The sequence below is a fragment of the Achroia grisella genome, unplaced genomic scaffold (assembly GCF_030625045.1).
Source record: "Achroia grisella isolate CSIRO2021 unplaced genomic scaffold, CSIRO_AGI_Agris_v1 utg702, whole genome shotgun sequence".
Classification (NCBI taxonomy): domain Eukaryota; kingdom Metazoa; phylum Arthropoda; class Insecta; order Lepidoptera; family Pyralidae; genus Achroia; species Achroia grisella.
The window spans coordinates 1,567,732-1,588,922 of NW_026712999.1; the positions used below are offsets into that span (position 1 = coordinate 1,567,732).

At 32.2% G+C, this 21,191-nt stretch overlaps 2 protein-coding genes across 2 annotated transcripts; one reads left to right on the forward strand and one right to left on the reverse strand.

Moving 5' to 3' along the window:
* The first annotated feature begins 34 nt into the window (after nt 1-34).
* LOC131850153 (pre-mRNA-splicing factor 38) lies at nt 35-1,845 on the forward strand. The gene is made up of 2 exons (XM_059200327.1): nt 35-733; nt 1,431-1,845. Exons 1-2 carry the CDS (start codon nt 72-74, stop codon nt 1,657-1,659), a joined length of 891 nt encoding a protein of 296 aa, XP_059056310.1. The 5' UTR covers nt 35-71; the 3' UTR covers nt 1,660-1,845.
* Nucleotides 1,846-2,942: 1,097 nt separating this feature from the next.
* On the reverse strand, nt 2,943-10,971 carry LOC131850154 (protein SAND). The gene is made up of 7 exons (XM_059200328.1): nt 10,607-10,971; nt 9,961-10,121; nt 9,173-9,373; nt 7,963-8,123; nt 7,145-7,403; nt 5,860-6,334; nt 2,943-5,300 (listed from the first exon to the last, which is right to left on the reverse strand). The coding sequence occupies exons 1-7, from the start codon at nt 10,883-10,885 to the stop codon at nt 5,160-5,162; spliced, it is 1,677 nt and encodes a 558-aa protein (XP_059056311.1). The 5' UTR covers nt 10,886-10,971; the 3' UTR covers nt 2,943-5,159.
* Between the last annotated feature and the right edge of the window lie 10,220 nt (nt 10,972-21,191).

A 21,191-nucleotide genomic window follows, 5' to 3' on the forward strand; every position in this document is an offset into this window, starting at 1 on the left:
TGTTATGGAGAGCAGACTAACCATGGTAACAGATATGACAGATTACAGAGAACGCGAACTAAACAAAAAAAATGGCTAACCGTACCGTAAAAGACGCCAAATCGATTCGAGGCACGAATCCTCAATATTTAATTGAAAAAATCATTAGATCTCGTATTTACGATTCGAAATACTGGAAAGAAGAATGTTTTGCTTTAACAGCGGAATTACTTGTCGACAAAGCCATGGAATTGCGATATGTAGGAGGCGTGCATGGGGGTTTTATTTATCCAACACCTTTTCTGTGTCTTGTATTAAAAATGCTGCAAATACAACCTGAAAAAGATATTGTAGTGGAATTTATAAAGAACGAAGAGTTCAAGTATGTTCGTGCACTTGGAGCTTTTTATATGAGACTTACAGGATCTTCCGTTGATTGTTATAAATACCTCGAACCTTTATACAATGATAATAGAAAATTAAGGCGGCAGAACCGAGAAGGACAATATGCTATTGTACATATGGACGAGTTTATCGACGAATTACTCCGAGAAGAGAGATTGTGCGACGTAATATTACCACGAATTCAGAAACGTCATGTGCTCGAGGAAAACAATGAATTGGATCAGAAAGTGTCTGCTTTGGACGATGATTTAGATGACGATATGCCTTCTGATGAAGATAATCCTGAACTAGATGCCAAAGAAAACAAAAGAGATAAAGATCGAAGAGATAGAGACAGGAGAAGAGAGAGGTTTGTTGATATTACTACTATTAAATTAGCTACAAAAGCTCATGATCCTATTATATAGTCTTGTCTTATTATCATACTGTATAATTTAAACATAACTTATCATACAATTTATTTCACAGAGTTTTTGCAAACTAGTAGTAGTAGTTAGTAGTTTGCTTGGATATCAAAAAGGCAGTAGTAGGCTGGCAAATTTTTAGTTTATTAACATGTTAATCGCCATGTCAGTCATATGTGTCTGATGCTAAGTTCTACATGAGCCATGTCAGACATATATGTCTGATGTACGCAATTTGGTAGAAGATGCTGTGTTCAAAACAACAGGTTAATATTTGTTGTATCTTGTTTGGATGCGTTAGACATATAAGACTGACACAGCTTGTTGAGAAAAAGTGATAATATAGGGCCATTTCAGAAATATGTGCGACATAAAAAAAATGCATTTCTGGGAATATTGGCAAAAAAATTGTTAACTAAATGAACTAATAAAGTTATCTCTACTCTTAAATCTAAGAATGCAGAGAGCTGTCCAAGATTTCGTATTTTTTTTACTAGGTGTTGATGAAGTCTCGGACTTACTATCCTAAATACTTGTAATATTTTTCTTTGACTGGAGTTAGGTTGTATAATAAATTTGAAATTTATTTAATTATCATGCAGCAGATAAATTTATAATTATTCTAACAAATTTCAATTTCAGATCTAGAGATCGCGATAGAAGAGAAAAGGATAGGAAACGAGAACGCTCAAGAAGCAGAGACCGCGAACGAAGAAGAGAAAGGGAAAGAGAACGTGATAAAGAGCGAGAGCGTGAAAAAGAGAGGGAGAGAGAAAGAAGAGAGATGCGTGATAGAGATAGAGAAAAAGAGAGAAGAGATCGGGATAGGCATGAACCTGACAGAAGGAGAGAAAGGGGTGGTAGATATTAGATTAGTATAGGACATGAATAAACATTTTAAATTTATATATGTTTTAGTTTTATAAAATCAGTTGATATATATCCATTTATATCCTTCCATCAACAAATTCAAAATATCTCTTGCTAAAATACTTAGAAAATTCATAATTTTTTTACGAATTCAGGATAAGGCTTCTTTGTTCAATGTTTCTACTTTTCCTTACTAAATAAGAAATTATTATTAAGGAAATTATTAAGGTGTAATTTAAATATTTATTTAAAAACTTGGAAAAGTAAATTAAACATATACATCTATTGGGACCAACAATTTAATAAACATGTGATCTATTTACATAGAACAATCAATTTGTATTAGTTTCAATAACAATTTACAGCAATACTGAACAGATTGTGAGCAGATTTATCTTATAAATATTATATCCTAAGTTTTAAGCATAAATTACATTTATATTAATGGAAGTATGTAATGACTTTAAAATAATTTGAATGTTTTATGGTTAATAGATTGTTCATAAGTATCAATATAATTATTAATAGTGTGATACAAAACATAAGCATGGAATGAGATCTTTACGTAAATAATTATTACATTTAATTCCTATTTTTTATTTGTAGAACACATTACTACTCCACATACAAGCAGTTTTGTTCTCTTGTTGAGAGACTTAATTGGCTTAATAAAAAAAAAATCTCTGATTACAAGTTGTATAAACTATGTATTCTATATATACCTGGGTTACAAACAAGATTCACTCTCCACATGATACTTTAAATAAAATTAACTCTCATACAATAACAATATAGCTGGCATGACATCTAGCAGCATCAGAAATTTATGTGAATATGTTATCTCAGTAGCGTGGTTATTTTTACTATGTTTTGGGACCTCCAGGCCCCATAACCTAAACCTGCGCAATTGCGATCAATACAGGGTAACAGAAGACTACAACTAATAATATAAGATTAAATGATTCGACTATTATCTGTATTGATGACGCATGAAGATCCCATACATAATTACAGCAACTATTTTATATTGATGAAAAACAGTAGGTATTGCTATTTTACCCTATAACCAGATGGATTCCATACTAATCTCGTCAAACATAATAATCATAAGTATAAATGAATCACTATATGGATTCGCGGCATAAGATTTAACAATGTACCGACGCATGAGTGTGCTTAGCTTCTTGTTCAGGTGCGAGCGAGTCTACTTCTAGCCCAGTAGAGGTGGGGAAAGGAGAGCAAGTTACTTATTAGCATGGAGCACTGTTTTTTTTCATCATTCAACTTCTTAGTTATATGTGTAGCTAGTCTCCACGCTTATATATAGATATAATTTCCTATGAATTCATAATTTTAGAAATTTATGATCGATAACATAAATAATGAATGATACAATGCACTTATATGTTGAAATGTAATATATTCTCTTTAAGTATTATAATCTTTACCCATCACTACGATATTAACTACAAAGTTCAATATCAGGTACAGAGTAATTACGCTAGATGGTTACCAAATTTCATATTTAATTTATATACTATATTAACGGAGAGACACTAATATAGCGCTTTCTGTGTCGTATAATCGCCTGCCCACGCAGATAACTTCGTATAACGTCTCCCTTAGTAACAAAATTAGGTATATATCATATATACGTATAATTAGCCATAAGTCTCAGATGGTATAGTTACGTCACCGTTGGCAATAAAAAAATTCCTCATATTTTCTCACCTCTTAATCCTCTGTTTGTTCTCGAGTTTTATCGAGACTAATAAAAGTCATTTTGACAGGTATGATAAAATAAACAAAATTTGATATACTTTAAAAACAAGTATATCAAATTTTATCTGTCTAAGAACAGACTAATATGTACTCATACTGTGTACACAGCCTGTGTTTATAGCGACCAATCTATACCAATATTAAAGTAGTTTGTTTAGTTGAAGGCGCTAATCTGAGGAACTACTAGTTCGAATTTGAAAAATTCTTTAGTGACGGTTATGCAAGCCTATTTATCGAAGGCGATGTAAAATCACGTTATGACCAATAGGTGACGAGGACAAAGTTGCGTGGGCAGTTCATCATATAATGCTAATTTATATTTGCCTATTAGGTCTTGTTCCGTGAAAATAGTATAAGATAAAAGCACGTAAGAAATATACGAGTACAAACCCTGATTGACTAACGACGACATGTAGCATACTTATAAACAGAAGAAATTAGTAACGATAATTTGCAAAATGGTGAGTTTTTATCTTCCAGTATGGGCAACAAATATTAAACCTTTTAGCAGATTGTAAGCTATTTCATATTCTTATATATAAAAATCTACATTCGTTTTTATGTGCTTCCAAATCGTTCATCCCATTGCGATAATAATTTGTCAACGTAAGGCTCGCATTTTGAGAAGTTTGCTAATTAACTTACTGTAGATGGCGCTTGTGTCGTACAAGAAAAAGTATTTGGAAGAACATTTCTGTTATCTATATGTTAACATATAAAGCTGCAGAATTTGGTTGACCGATCTCAATCTCAAGAACTTTATTGAGGAAGTTTACATATCATCATCCCAATGAACAATTGCAGTAGAGATTATCTGTGATGATATCTATGATTATGTATTTAACATTACATATTGGCATCCCATAAGTTCTTATCAGCTTCTAATAACACTATATAGTAGATGAGTGAATCACAGATCTTAAGATAAATAAATTAATGATTATGATGTAATTGTACTAACTTCAGTCAGTGTAAGGAGAAAATTAGTAAATGACTTGTCAAAAAGACAATAGGAACTTCAATATATTAGAATTTTTATTCCATCCTTCAAATAAAGTCAAAATATAGGCTATGGAAGATTTAAATTATATAATTAGGTACAATCTTTCATATTGCTACGTTCCTGACTGAAGTAAACAAATATTGTTTATAAATTATTTTATACAATTAATTAATCATAGTATTTACACTATAAGCCACTCATCATCTAACACTATAGAGAAACATTGGCAAATATTTTAATTTACAAAAACGTTTATTTAAAACATCTTACACTATACAGCTTTAAATATATTCCTATGCAATTTCATAAGGAACAAGACAGACGATCACCATTATCTTAGGGAATGGTCACATGATACATTTATTTGTGTCATTAGACAGTGTCTACAGTATAACTATCGTAAATGTGTCAGTATATAATCCTGTTACTTAATGGTCTTTGACACGGTTGCCTTTCATGTGAACATACCTTATTAAGAATAGTAAAGTCTCTCCCATACGTTTAAAAACATTTGCACACTAGATAAAATTTTGCTAAACACTGCAATTTCAATGTATTTACATTGAAATTTTGGATGTTTGTGGGGTACTATTTATGCTATTCTCACAAAGTTCAATTATAAAAATATGTGATTTATATATAAAGTTTATATTGCTTACTCCTCATTAGAGCTATAACTTCATAATGCCAGTTAATGAAGGCACCAAAGATTTTAGCTAGAAAGTGGGCGCGTTCATAATGAAGATCCGATGTTCTTCTTTCTTTATCCATTGTATTAGTCGGTCTACAGCCCTGATGGCGTGGTCTTTCTCCATTAACGGGTCAAACGTTACATATAGTTCGAAACCGTTTGTCACCTGTAATTTAAGTATGTATTAATATTTATTCTATATAATATTCTATTAAATACAAAGACCTATACACAGGTTACAAGTCCTAGAGACTGCTTCGAGTTTAATTCCCTGGCCTACAATGGATCCGGCTCCCGTACTGTGAATCCATGGTATCACAAGCAGTTCGCCTCATGACTTTCTTTTCATTTCTTTATATTTACATACAGTTATATAAGCTTAGGCCTTTAAGCATGATAATTTATCAGATACTACACAACAAAATTCAACATAACTCAAACAGCGCCAATTCAACTCAGAAAAAGATAACTGAACAAATGACTGAAATGTTTAAGTATACTTTTTTTTAATACACCCATTTTTATAATGCATACCATTTATAAGTATGATTTCTATATCCATTATGGGATTTCTATATCCATTATGGGTATTTCTATACCCATAATGGATATATAACACTTATAAATACAAATATCTGAAAATTGCGAGAATTGAACTTGTGACGACCTTTACAAGTGAATGAAGATATAACATATAACCATTAGAAACACTAATTTATACTTACCCAAGCTAACACAGTATCATGTGAATTGGATCTAAATATTAATTTAGCCGGTATTGATGTACAATGTATTTGACTGCAGAATTTCCTGTAATTCCTTACATAATCTATGTCTGACAACTTTTCAATTTTCTTCACTGTGACGTCACCACTTTCTTTATGCCTTATCCTGTAATCTTGCAATCTATCTAGACTTATGGGGTCCGAGGTGAACAGTTGCGCGGTTGACTTAGATTTGTACATAAAATGTCTTATTTCGGCTATACCAATATGTTTCAGTGGATTTGTGGTTGGTAATTCCTCGTTTCTATTCAGAGCATCGTTTATAGCGACTAAGCAGTTTGCCCGTCTTAATTTCTCGGCTATTGTGTGTTTGGCTTGAGATAGAGTGAAGAAAGCATCGTGCCGTACGGTTAGAAGCAGTAGACACGCCTGGCAGTCATCTGATATATACGACACGTGACCGTGTAGGAAGCCTCTGCAATTACAGCATACAGTTGTTTTTATAACATGTGCAGAACAATATTTTTGTACTGGACAAACTTTTCTTTATAAAATTCTAAATTTGTATTTATTGCTGTATTATAAAAATATAAAGTGTGATAAAGTTGTTACAATTAATTTGTGGCATCTTGAAAGAGCATGGCACAGGGTCTCACAATATTTCAATTTGATATGTTAATAACTTTAAATTATTATACTAATAATTATTTATATATAATCAAAATGCTATAAAGATACATATAATAATATACATGTATATTATTATATATATTTATAAATGTATATTATAATAACTGATCTGGCAAACATTGTTTTGCTATATAAATTAACATCGCTATTAAAAAATAGGGGTTGGTGATAGAAGGGTGAAAACTTAGGTTTGTGTGTATTTTTTAATGCCACATAATAAAAACATAAAAATTAAATTACACTTACAATTAGAGGTAAAAAAATTAGTTATAAATCTATTCTCAATATACATATAAAATTTCATGAAAAACGGTCAAGGCGTTTTGGAAAAGTATAAACACGAAACCTGTGACACGAGAATTTTATATATTAGATTAGTCATAATACGAAAGTACATGCAATCTTTAAGATAAGACAAGAAACCTGTAGTTTACCTATATAAATATAATTCTTCAATGACATTATGATAATTGTACTAAGGAAAAATTGTTTTTGCTATTTTCTTTTTTTTTACTGGTCTACCACGACCGTATACCGTTAGCGCACCATACCACTATCATACATTAAAAAAATAGTAGTATATCATATAACTTACGTAGCATCAAATTTGGGCAAGCATATCGGCGTCCAACTCTCAGCCGTTTTGAATGACTCCGAGCTCCGCACCAAGTTGAATAGCAGATGTATGTCTGATGGATGTAGTGTGTATTTTTTCATCCTGACTAGAGTTATTAATTGATTGCCAGCAATCATTATAGCGAAAACAAGATCCCGTATCTTATTACATGTTGATATTATTGCATTTGTTATGTTCTCTCTTGCTTTTTCTGGTAATGGTAAACATCTTACAGCACCTGGAATACAGAAGTCGCTATAAGTAATCATTCCATTAGAAAATAGATTACTCTGAAGAAAGCAAACATAACAAACACAGTCCCCTGTGTTATAAAAAAAATACTATAAAGTTCCAAATTATATTCCATTACCCAGGACAATTCACAGTGTCATCTAGACCCATGTTAAGCAGGGCTTGTGTTATAGATACTAGGCCACTGATATAAATATGTCCGTTACAATTTTTTGTAAATGCATACATATTATACATAGAAAACATCCAGACCAATACATACAATACATACTCATCATTATAAATGTTTGCATTGTGTGAGAAATAGAACCTGTGACCATTTAAATAAGTGGTGTGCTAAACCGCTATACCACCGAGTTTGTCAAAGTAAATAGAGTTTTTACAATAGATAGATCTAATTATATCAGTTTTATTTTCTATAATTACAGATTGTGTAAAACCACCAACATGTTCTACATAGTCTTATGCAGAACATAACATTCAGAGTTACCATCATGTAGGCCAATGGGTTGTATGCCATTTCAGTTTAAAATAAATAGCGTCACCTAATAAAAATGCAGGATCTTTCTCCATAAATATTAATAAGTTGTCAATCAATCTCTCTGCACCAGCCAGTAATCTCCGCAGGTCATAGTTCCTTCTTTGTTCAAATATCCTATTTAACTGGGTCAATGTTAATACTGACACTATTTGGTTGAATGCATATCTGTAACATAGTTATCAATAATTACTAATATTTATATATGCCTATGTTTATGTTCTTCATTAAATATCATTATATTAATGCATGAAGTAAATACTTTGTATCCTTTTGTAAAAAAAATTGCGCAGATGGAGAAGTATATAATTTTGCACACTTATAGTTTATACAGAGGAGTGCAGCATGCTAATATTTTTTTAATTATGGATAAAAATACATAAATTCAATTAAAAAATATTACACATACTATCATGTATTTGAATCACACATAGAAGTATATAGCCTTTGATAATAGAACCTTAATAATCTTCAAACTTATAATTTAAATTAATTATGGTCGAAGGTGGACCATTAGGCGACCACTAGTTATTATGAAAATACTACATATAATTATTATATATATATGCTGTACATATAATCATACATATATGTATAGTGTTAAACTCTATGTATATGTATATATCAAAATCCATGTTTGATTAAGGCAAAAATTAATTGAATCATACTCATTTTTGCTATTATCATATTAGTAGATTTTTTTATGCACAGGTTCTTTACGATTTTAGTTACAAAATAGTTTCCACTGCTTTATAAGAATTTTGTATTTCTATTTAGGTTTTAACCTAAGCTGACCTAAAGACCTTGATTGTTCTATAAAATAATTAATTTAGATTCTGATTCTCTATTTAATAAGATTACTTGAAATGGGACAATATATGAGTGTTAATAAAGTTTAAAATATCTTTTTATTTGACTGGCATGCCAAACTATCATACTATCACACTATCACTTATAAGATGAACAGCCATGTATGCCATACCTGAAGTCTATAGACATGCAACTTTGTGTGTTTTTATTCATAATACACACCTATGGGTCATAGCATAATGTTATATAGCTTCTAGTCTTCCTCAATAAATGGACTGTCTAACATTAAGAGTATTTTTTAATTTAAACCAGTAGTTCCTGATATTAGTGCATTAATCCATACTAACAAACACTTCAATGATTGGACTCTGTGCCTATTGTAAAAAAAATGTATAAGCAGTACTTACGTTAATTGTAAAACCAACTGTGTCTCACTCTCGTTAGACTTTGACATCGCAACCAGTATTAAAGGACCCTTGACCAAGAACACTGCCTTACAGTCTTTAGTGTTGATAGATCTTAAAATATCTTGATTCTGTTCTTCTACAACACTGACCAGAGCTTGTATAAGCCCACACAAACCAGCTAATTTGTCTTCATTTCCATATCTGGAAGTTTTAAGCTTTAGTCATAAAAAATAAAAATATACTGTGCTTCCCCCTCATCCTAATTACCATTTCATTCAAATTGAAAGATCCTTTATTAATGTAATACATTTTAGCCCCTTATGACATCCAAGTTTTTTGTAATTAATATTTTTTTATGTTTGTTTGTTAATATTTATGCTTATATAGGTATCCATGTCTAATATTAAATGAAAATAATGCATTTTTGTAATCATTTAGTGAGTAATAAATAGGCATTGTTTAATAAATATGATTTTATTATTAAAACTATGTAATATATATTATGTATATAATAAACAGCTGTTGCCATTGGTGTAATAAATAAAATAAACTCTGTGTGTTAACATAGAAATAAAAGTTCATTGGTAAAAAATCTCTCCGAACTACTCATTCATATTTTTAACAATAACTGATTTATTGTATGCTTATGAAGTAACATGGTAAGGATACTTTGCAACATATTTTTTATAGCAACTTTATTTGAGCTATGATTATAATCCATAGTAAAGATATTTGTATATGCAATACCCCATTGTTGTCTATAAAAAAAAACCTGAAGAATACTATACCTTGAATAAATAGGTTTTCCAGCAGAACTGAGTATGAATACATGCTTCTCCTTATTTACCAACTCTGGTGATTGTAAATAATCATCTTTATCATTATCACCATCTTCATCAACACCATTCTGTTCTGTTAAATTAGAACTGCTAGCTGATGCTGACACTGTCTGAAATTAAAAAAAAAGAATAATAACCCTGGACTATTCAGATGTCGCCATGTAATCTCAAGCTAGCATAGCATGTCTTGTAGGTAGAAAACTGTAATATATACTTCTTTTTTTGTTCCTTGTATATCCGCAATCAGTAAGTGTGCTATAAGCGGATTGGTTGGTAAATGACTGAGGTACTTATATAGTTAATATTATTAAATACTTTTAATAATAAATAAAATGTAAACACTTGTCTATACAGAAGGCAATGTTAGACTGTATGTTACTGTATTATTTCATATAGGCTTATAGGTAAGTAAAATTGAAAGATAGTATCACTTATAGATCTAATTATGAATCCAAAAGTATTGCTAATAATATGGTGCTAAAGTCTTGGATTTGTAGTAGCTTCTAAGAAAAAAATATATATGGTGTATTATCTTAACAATAGATTTGAATAGTGTCAATTTTAGAGGGAGATTAAATACTCAAGTCAAACTTACAGCTTTATTTTGTAAATCATCACTTGATTTTGTATTTTTCATTTGTACATTCTCTTTAGAACTTTCACCAATTTCACTTTGAATTTCACTTATAGTGCTACATTTTGCTGTTAAAGAATTGTCTCTATCCTGAAGGCTCGAACTCATCTCCGACGCAAATTCCTCAAAAGAGTCCGTGGGATTCAGAATGCTTTCAGGACACGCTCCAGGCTCCAAGTTATCAGTTGAATTATTATGCGCTATAGTACAATTAGTACTATCTTTGGATGTAGATGCCATTTTGATGGGTTCTACACAAATAAATAAACAGTGTACAAAAATAAATAATTATATGAACTAACATAGGTATAAAGAGGAAAAGTATATAAAATTATGAATCGGCCGAATGTCACTACACAATTGTCAATCAGAAATCTGTCACTCAGAGATGTTTCTTTGACAGCATGGCTTTATGGGTGTGATTCCCTTTGCCTTTCCTGTAAAGAAAAAACAGAACAAAAAAAAACATTGACAGTATGTAGACTTTTTATTAATTATGTTATATGGCTTTGGATATAGATCCATATGGCCATATTATAATAGAAAATATAGCCAGTTTTTATAATTTTTATATAATGAAAACCACCGCCGCGTCTAAACGTTTTAGGAGATATCATTTGCAAGACTTGTGTCAAGTGGCATTGTATCACATGTGATTTACAGATTGTTGCATATACACTTTTTGTATATCCTGTTAGATACTCTTTGTGCCTAACCAACCGCATAGTGTGATGCACAGATAAAATTTATATTCAGCATTCGAGTTTTCGTCGACATTTTTAAGACGAGTAACTTTCCCAATTATTGTATTTGATAGTTTTGATTAGTGAGAGCGTTGTGGTCTAGTGGTTTACATATTATATCGACTTGTTCAAATGTGGCTGCATTCAATTTTCTGGCTAATTTTCCGGTAATGGTAACACCGATAACAAGTCAAACGAATCAGAAGTTACATTCAAATGTAAAAAGCTAAATGTTCAGATATCGGCAAATGACAATTGCTTTGACTATCTATTATGGGGATCGATGGCAATATTTTTATATAGCTCTATGATTTGAAAGACACTTTCGTTGGTTGTAACTGATTAGCGAATCTACCTCTAATAATTCTAAATCTGTTATTGACATGGGAACAAATCGTACTGCCTTTGGCCGCTAGAATAAAAGTAATTCGGTAAATTGCGGTCATTTAATACAGCTCATAAGGTATGGACAAGTGCGAAGTGCAAAGTTATCGGCGTATTCCGCTCGACTGCTCGCGAGACGCATGGCTGTGTCGACTTGAGCGCACTCTACAATCGAATATTATAACTCGAATTTGGCTGCATGTTGGACATTGATTTGATCTATATCGTAATATTATGGGCGCCAGATATGGGCGTGAGGGTCACAGGGTTTTTAAAGTTAAAGGCCCTTATGGAAACCTATTTTATTTTGTAAAATACACAAAACTTTATGCCGAGCAAACTGCGTGTGTCTTAACTAACTGCAAGGAATATACTACTTATCCTTTTGGTATAGTCCACATATTTATAAAATAGCGAGCTGGCCGCTGGCCGCGTGTGCCCCGGGTTGGTCAGCCTGTTCCTACAATGGTGACAATATTTGTAGTGATTGCCACAATATCTGTTTTGCAGAGTAATAAATACAAACATTATTTATTTTGTATCTATTTATCTCTAAGCTAAAATAAATATATTGCTAAATAGGAAGTACACCAAATAAAATTAGGATGCAATCTTTGCGTTGGACTCGAATTATTTTATGCTGTTGGATGTAGCATCTGTTAAAAATCTATTATTTAATTATACATACACATATATTTTTATATATTGACGACGGCGAGATATAATAATAATGCGGCACTCACTAATTTAAAGATTATTTTTATTATCATATTTTTTGACACATCTTATTTATTTTTCTATAATTTTAGTGTAGGCTGCCAGTAACTACTAACTTGCAACATCATCTTTACATGAAGAAAATGAGAATAGGGAGTGTAGGATGCATTTTAAGATATTAGGAGCGACTGAAAGCAACAAAGGAGACGGATTAAACTTGTCCTTATCAGTTTAATTCTTTGCCAGCCTTACTCAGAAGTCGGAATTAAAAAAAACATATATTAGCATGTATTACTCGTATACATATAGGTGTAGATCATAATTCCAATTTCAAATTATTTTCTTAGGTTGTTTATTTTTGGCTGTATAACAAAGTTTTTTAATAACACGCTTTTATATTTCACACGCGAAAAAGCTCACAAAGAGATCGTAAATTGCTATACAAAATACGGTTTAGTAAAAGCAATAGAAGTCCAGCTTCTATGTATACCCATACAAATAGAAATCAATCATCATGGTTTCCTATTACCTGTTAGTGGAGACTGTAAAGTGTTGGATAAATAACTATTTATATAATATTAGTAGTATTGAAGTTAAACGTTATTGCTCGATGTGAAGATACATTTTTACCAAAATAGACTATGTACTTCTGTCTAATTTATATCAATTGCCACGCAGTTTGCTTTTAATCTGGGTTTCGGTTTTATGATGAGATATGACAGTGAAATTTTATTAAATGATTTTTCTTACTTTTTAAATAAGAGTTGAATTATTCGCACTAACTGTGCAGTCACTCGATAGAGGTTTGTCATTAGTGGAGCCTAAACGTCCAATGTACAAGTCAGATCGACCTTCAGCGGTCTTATTGGAAATCATTATGGTTAATTTCTGCTGAATTCTTCATGATCATCTAAATAATATCAATTTTTAATTTATACCTTTCGATCTATCGTGTTTACGACATATTTTTTATCACTATCCCTACTATCCGGCTAGCTACTACAGTTGGCAGCACGAACTGGCAATAAACTCGACTAATACATTTTTTCATATCTTTCTACTGGACTGGTACTGGAATGAAAGGGATTGTTAGTTATATGGACTGCTCACCACATTGCTAACAATGTACCATGTCAGGTAGATTTCCACGCAATTCCCCCTGGAAACTATCGTGATAAATTCCTGGTGATTTTGTCGTGATGGGCTAACTGACCTGACCAAATCTTCATCTTATCGTCCTCCACTGGTGCCTTATCAGCGTAAAACGTTAGCGCATGCGAGGGTACTATTATTATTCATATCTGTTAAAAAACCAGACTGGTACGCACGCGTGCTCTTATAAGGGTATACTCACAGTATTAAATATTTACAATTATGTTTTTTCATTAATTGGTGGCTTGTCGACGTCATTTATTTTTTCTTTATCCCATTCATTTGGGGTCGACGTAATATGTTTTAAATACCTATTTGTTGACGTGGAGTAGGTAATTAAAATTAAAAAATCTTACCCTACTGAAGAATCCATGAAAATTTCCGAGTAAAAAACTACGTACCTACCTTTCATTTAATGACTGTGGACCCTTTTCATAAAATTGGCTTTTATGTTTAGTACAAAACCGCGAAAATTGGTTTCCGGGGCAGGCCTCGTATAACAAGGACCTATTGCCGAGTGGTGCCGCCTATTTTGTTCGCAATATAAATACATAGGTGTGATTTATTGATCATATCAATCATTTCACCAGCTACGATCACGGAAAATGAACAGAAAATTTATTTTTTATTGCGCTTTATTTAAGAACATTACATTTAGGACAAAGCACAGAACAAACGACACTATGTTTTTAAGAGTTGGTACTATGTGACAATTGAAACACAATCGAATCTATGTGTCTTGAATGGTTTTAAAAAATAAGAGCTTGTGATGAGATAAAAAACCAAATATGAAAAAAGAGCTAATAGTCATAAAGTACTGAAGATAGACTACATTTTAATATCAAACCACAAGCGATAATCACAAGAGCTTTAGAATACTCTCATAAAATTGCTATCGGAAAATATCATTTGAAAGGTGCTTTAAAACGAATCCCTCCCAAGTGTGGGGGTTCGGTTTAATAAAAATTTAGGCTCGTTTAAACAACGCAATTCATATTCATGAATAGCAATTCTTCACTCGGAGAAAGAATAAATTACAGTCTCCGCAAGAGAGATACTTGGTGAAATTTTCGTTTGCATCTCACGTACCTACCTATTATGACGGAATTGCTGCAAATAAGACAGTTACTACACAAAAGGACTGAAAGATGTGTGTGTTTCAGTAGAGAGTTGAATATGAATATATCAAAATTATGACCTTAATAAATTTGACACAAGGTTGTATTTCCTCTGTTTGGTTATATCTGGCGAAGGTTCGGTGTTATTGGCTTTATACCTACTTTTCCAAAAACAACGTTCTGGAAGGGTGAAACTCTGACATTTATTTTTGAGGTATAAATTATATATATATATGTGTGTATTAACATTTAGGCATATAACTAGAAGTAGACTTTTTACAAAGTCGTCTGTATGAGTATCGCCATTTCATCTAATTCTGCCTACACGCCGCCTGGAAGGGATATGGCACACTGTAGATACTAAGTACATAAGTAGTATAAAAGTATTGGTTAAAACAATATTCGAACAATATACACTCAAATGTGCTTATCAATTGCTTATCGAGTACCATCCTTATATGGCGACCCTGCTGCTGTATTAATAAATGTATCTTAATTAAAAATCAATAGTACATGTACATATTCCTGCAATAAAATATAAATTAAATATTACAATGGGAAGAAGTCAATCAAAAGTGCTAAGATCATCACATTGGGTTCCTCATTATAATTTACAAAATATACAATACGTACATACGTGTCTATCATTCGGCTATAGCGTACCTACCACCCTTATAACAGTATTATGTACAGTGTCTTCAGGAATGACAACGTATGAAAAGTTCATAGGCAGTACAATAAATTTCATGTCAATCCAATGAAAATAAAGGAATTACATCGTATTTTTCATACGTATATTATACAATTCGCTAATTGATGTATCCGTTCATTTTGGAACCAAGAGTTTATTCCCGTGTTAGATTGGTATTGATTCTGTAACAATTGAGGCATGTTTTTTGTGTAGTAAAATATGAAATTGTTACATTCAGGCACAAAAAAAAACTATGCATCGAATTATAGCTCTACGGTGATTGAAATACTGATGACAAATTAATCAGAGACATGGCTGTAAGTTCGCTGTTACTTTTTTTTATGGATGATTATGGAATGGTGCACTCGCCTACGGCTTACGTTGGCGGGGCACCAGTGGAGGATGATAACATAAGCATGAGGTCCGGTCAGTTAGCCCATCGTGACAAATTCAACAAGAATTTATCACGATGGTTTCCAGGGGGAAACGCGAGGAGGTCAACCTGACATGATACATTGTTAGCAATGAGATCACCACTCCACATTATTAACAAATCCTTTCCCTCCTTCGCTGTTACTTTTTTTTTGAGGATGATAATGGAATGGTGCACCCGCCTGCGCTAACGGTTTACGCTAGCGGTGCACCAGTGGAAGATGATAAGATGAGCATGAGGTCAGATCAGTTAGCCCATCGTGATAAATTCACAGGGAATTTATCACGATGGTTTCCAGGAGGAACCGCGTAGAGGTCAATCTGACATGGTACATTGCTAGCAATGGGATCATTATTACTTCACATTACTAACAATCCCGTTCTCTCTGTTACTTGTATTATAGGTACTCTACGAAATATAGACATATCTAGTGTTACACTCACTACATCAACAGTAGATGTCTCTGACCATTCGGGATTATAACATGAACTATATATTATACATTGAGATGTAAAACCTTTTCTTTTTTGCTCTTCTTTTATAGCATCTGTGACAACCGAGTTTCAGTTACACCTGATGATAAGTGTAAAGTTGTTACCGCTGCCTAATGAGCACCCACAAGGCACGGGAATTGCAGGTGTTAAGTATGAATTAGTTCTTTTCTTGTAGATTTCAATATCGTGTCGGTAATATTCGAAACGATCAATGCAAGGAAAGTGATTCCACAATGTGTAAATCTATGGTGAGTTGTGGGATGATGGTATTTCAACAGGTGCTAACAATGTGAATAAATTCCACTTGATGATACATATCATCACGGCAGAAAATGCGCAGAGATGCAATGTTTCAATTTTACAGTGGTGATGCTATAAAAATAAAAAAAAAAGAAATTATATCGAAACTGCGGTGTACTGTTTGTTTGAAGAACAGTGAGTCGAGCTACTTAATCACAGAGACGTCGCAACAAGACGGCTGACGCCTAACTCTGTCACGGGGTTTTCAAAACTCACTCAGTGACACATAAGTTGGGACAACTCTCTAAAAGGGTCTTACCACGGGCAAAGTATTTACATAGAAGTGTAATTACATGAACATTGGATACTGAATAAATAATGATAATAATACTTTTATTTATATATACGGTCTAGTTTCAAAGGGATCTAGGAGGTGTCTGAGTATTTGAAGCAATACAATCTGTCCGTTCCCACAGATAAATAACAGTCTTCACAGAATATCGAATACTTACAAATTTCGTTAGTAGCGATTCGAACTTACAAAAACCTGTTTAATGGCAACATTTTCCACAAAACACCGTTTACAGTTTTTACTTTTTGAATGTTTGGAGAATGAACTACCTGCCGAGGATTTTTCGAGAGACGACAGGCCATGCTGTCCGTTTTTTATGAATGGTATATTAAGGTTTCTAAAGAGCCGGCGACGCGCACGTGACATCTAGGTGTTTTGGGTGTACATAGGCTACGGTAACCGTTTATTATTAGGTGGGCTACATACACGTTTGCCAACGTTGTAGTTTAAAAAGATTGAGAGAATTATTACTAGAAGCTGTACCTTAAGTAAGTTGGTCATACACAGTATATTGGCTGCTAACAATGGTATTACCCAAAAAGTATCATAAACAAACGCCGCCACAAGTCGCGACTCGAACTTACAAATGTCTGTTCAATTGCAGAATTTTTTTTAATAGTACCTACGTTGCGTAAAACTTAAATAATAATAATAATAATACACTTGGAAAATTCACACAAATCCATCTAATCCCAAGGTAAGCAGAAATATGCAGGTAGCTTGTGTTATGGGTACTAGACAACTTTTTGTAAATACATGCTATAATAATGTATTATTAAATATTAATAGAATACACCAGACCGACACAAACAATCATACTCATGAATACAACAAATAAGTGTATGATGCCGTGCGAGGAATCTAACTCGCGACTAGACCACCGACACCGACATTGAACCAGTGATAACCACAAGTTCTTCAGACACAAAGTTATCGACTGCGTACCGATGGTAGTGGCTACAAAATCTCGAATACAAACTTCACTCTCACAAGTCGCGACTCGAACTTACAAATGTCTGTTTTATTGCCGACACTTTTTATATAGAACGCCGTGTAAAACTTGCCGCGAGACAAATTTACGTTACGTGATGCGTTTACGTTATTATGGGTAATGTTTGGACAAGGAGAGAATGATAGCACGACCTCAAACGAATGCCGTCGATCTTTGAATGACTTTGTAATAGGGAAATTTTATATTTCAGTAGAAATATCCATTATAGGTAGTTCTTTCTATGTATCCATATCTATGTATTTCTCTACTACTCAATTTTAGATGATTCTATTTTATATGTGTGAAGTAATACATCTACGGACAGCATGCGCTATTATAATTAAATATACAAGTTTTTCAATTACATTATGAAAAATTCTGACTCCTAAAATACAGATATTTATTTCTTACTGACATGGGACATCATAAACTATTGTGTATAATATGTAAAATAAAAAGTACATACTTAGTAAGTATATTTTTTTTTCAGGAGAATAGTTTGTGTCATTGGTATCTTAAGAATTGAATAATGAGAAATATATGCAGTCAATAAAGAATTCAAATTATTTATTATATTTTCTCCTTTTTTGAATGGTAGTCGAGGATCGAACTTCGAACCTCATATAGATATATCAACGTAAATGCGGAGGTCGATATTGTAATGATATAACAATATTGTCTGAATTGTTCACGTCAGTAGCTTATGAGCGTGAAAGTAACTCCAAGTGCCTAATGTTTTCTGAACAAAAGTGTCGATTTGGCAGTTCCGCGTCACTAAACTATCTCCCCTTCAATCTGACTGTAATGGCGGCAATCTGATGAACGACGCCAAATGTTTCCATCTTGAAAACAATGGAAATTCTAGTTCAAAGATTTCTGACATACTGTGAATATTTATCACGGTTTATAAATGTTATAATTAGATAATAAATTTGTTTTCTTAAATAATTCAAATAATCAAAACAACATATCTTTATTTATTTATGTCTGTTACATGCATGTATAATAAGATAGATCATTTTGAATGAAAAAGAACTGACAAGAAACTCTGTCCTATTTTCAAATGCATGACAACTTTATACTAATACCATACTACATACTAAGCGATTTTTTTTTATGAAATTTCTTATATGCGTAATAGTTAAATGCAGCAGGACTGATACTATTCTTATACTGGTTCTAATAGCAATAACTAATTCCGTAGTTCGTACGATGTTACAGATAATTAAAATGAAAAGATAATTTTAATACGAGTTGTATAAAAATTATCTTTTCATCTTAATTAGATTAATTCTTTATCGTATCCTCGTGATACGATAAAAGATTAATCTGAATAAATGTTTCATATGTCACTAATTAATTGAGTTTGTATTAAAATTATCCTTTCTTCTTAATTATCTGTAACATCGTAATACAGTTTAGTGTGAACAATGTGTGTACATATTTCATGAAAACAATTGTGATTATGAAGCCGCATCAAATATCTGCAAAACTCGGGATAGAATAAATAAAAATTTTTAACCGATTTTGAAAATTCTTCTACATATAGAAAGCCATATTATTAGCGAATAACTTAGACTGTAAGTTATTGAATATTTTCTAAAATGACAAATATTTCTCTACGTTGTATCGTACCGGGAAAGTTTGCTTGCATCAGCAAAAGTGAAAACATGGCGCTCTATTACAAAATATAAAATAGTTTATATAAAACACAATTTACAAATTCACAATACAAGTGGTTCTCATCCTTTTACGTTTATACAAACCTGTATTAAGATGAGATAGCTCATCTTCATATTCTTATACCGTAATATTGATAGTAATATTACGATAATAATTTTGTATGGTTTTATTTCCTGGAAGTCCAGACGTTAATAAAAACGTCCCTAAAAGAAATCAGTCGAAAGTCGAACGCAACAAGTTTCAAAATAAGTGGGTAACATTATAAAGTACAAAGAAGTTCTCATACACGTTTGCGTTTCTTTTGTTCTGAAGAGTCACTCATCCATGATCTAGGAGCTCAGATGTTTGCACTTGTCTCACAAGTGTAACAGGCTCGGTACATCAAAAGATATTTGAAAGGTCGGCTGCTTATGTTAGTGAGGGTTTAGTACTTTTATCCTGCAGACATTTGATGGAAATTGAATAACGGCGTCCTATATTACCTGGGTATAGGAAAGCCGTTTTGATTTTGGATGTTCAGTAAGTTATGTTTAATATTAACTGACATGCGCAACTTCGTCTGCGTCACGTATTGGTCGTAGCATGATGTTACAATATACTTTTATGTATACATACTAGCTGTCCCGGCAAACATTGTTTTGCCTTAAAATAAAAAAATAAATTTAGGGGTGGACTACCCCTAACATTTAGGGGGATGAAAAATAGATGTTGGCCGATTCTCAGACCTACTCAATACGCTCACAAAATTTCATGAGAATCGGTCAAGCCGTTTCGGAGGAATATGGGAACAAAAACTGTGACACGAGAATTTTATATATGAGATAACCTGCTATGATACATGGACTATCCAATGCTTAGTATTATTTCAATTCGAACAAACAGTCTCACATTAGCGTTTTCCATCAAACAAATAAATAAACTTTTATAAAATTAAAAATCAACATTTATAGGCATGTGATGAAATATAAATTATTCCATTAATTACTAATTGCAAGAATAATGAAAAAAGTAAGATATTTAAGAACTTAGTTCTAGTCTTAGATAGCAAACTCAGAGGTAAAATAAAATATTATTATATATATAAATATATTGATATTCATATTTTTCTTATGAAATTTCAGAAAATACTGACCAAATGTATTTGTCATCTCTTAAGGTTGACAGACATTTTTTAGATGACAAAAGATTTGAACTCAATTAACTTACTCTATATACTTTTGAACGAATTTCTCGTTATTTAAATAACATCCGTAATCGAGTTGTTACAATTTTTTGTGTTAGGAGTAAAAACAAGTTTTAGGTATTTGTAATATCTGTGGTGCTATTCATATGGATATGGAGCCTACAGATGTTGCCACATTGTTACTACTTGATAAATTATAATGGACGGCCTCGGTGGTCTAGCAGTTTAGCAAATCGCTTTGTATCCGATAATCACGGGTTTGATTACTCGCACAATACAAACATTTGTATTCTAATATCTCAGTGATTTGTATATATATTATGTATGTATTTACAAAAAATAAACTATGTATTAATATCAGTTGT

Coding starts and splice junctions, on each gene's coding strand:
- LOC131850153 (XM_059200327.1), top strand. CDS start 72: ATGGCTAACCGTACCGTAAAAGACGCCAAATCGATTCGAGGCACGAAT. Junction 734..1,430: donor AGAGACAGGAGAAGAGAGAG/GTTTGTTGATAT, acceptor TTTCAATTTCAG/ATCTAGAGATCGCGATAGAA.
- LOC131850154 (XM_059200328.1), bottom strand. CDS start 10,885: ATGGCATCTACATCCAAAGATAGTACTAATTGTACTATAGCGCATAAT. Junction 7,404..7,962: donor AGATCCTGCATTTTTATTAG/GTGACGCTATTT, acceptor TCTGTATTCCAG/GTGCTGTAAGATGTTTACCA. Junction 5,301..5,859: donor ATGATACTGTGTTAGCTTGG/GTAAGTATAAAT, acceptor CTTAAATTACAG/GTGACAAACGGTTTCGAACT.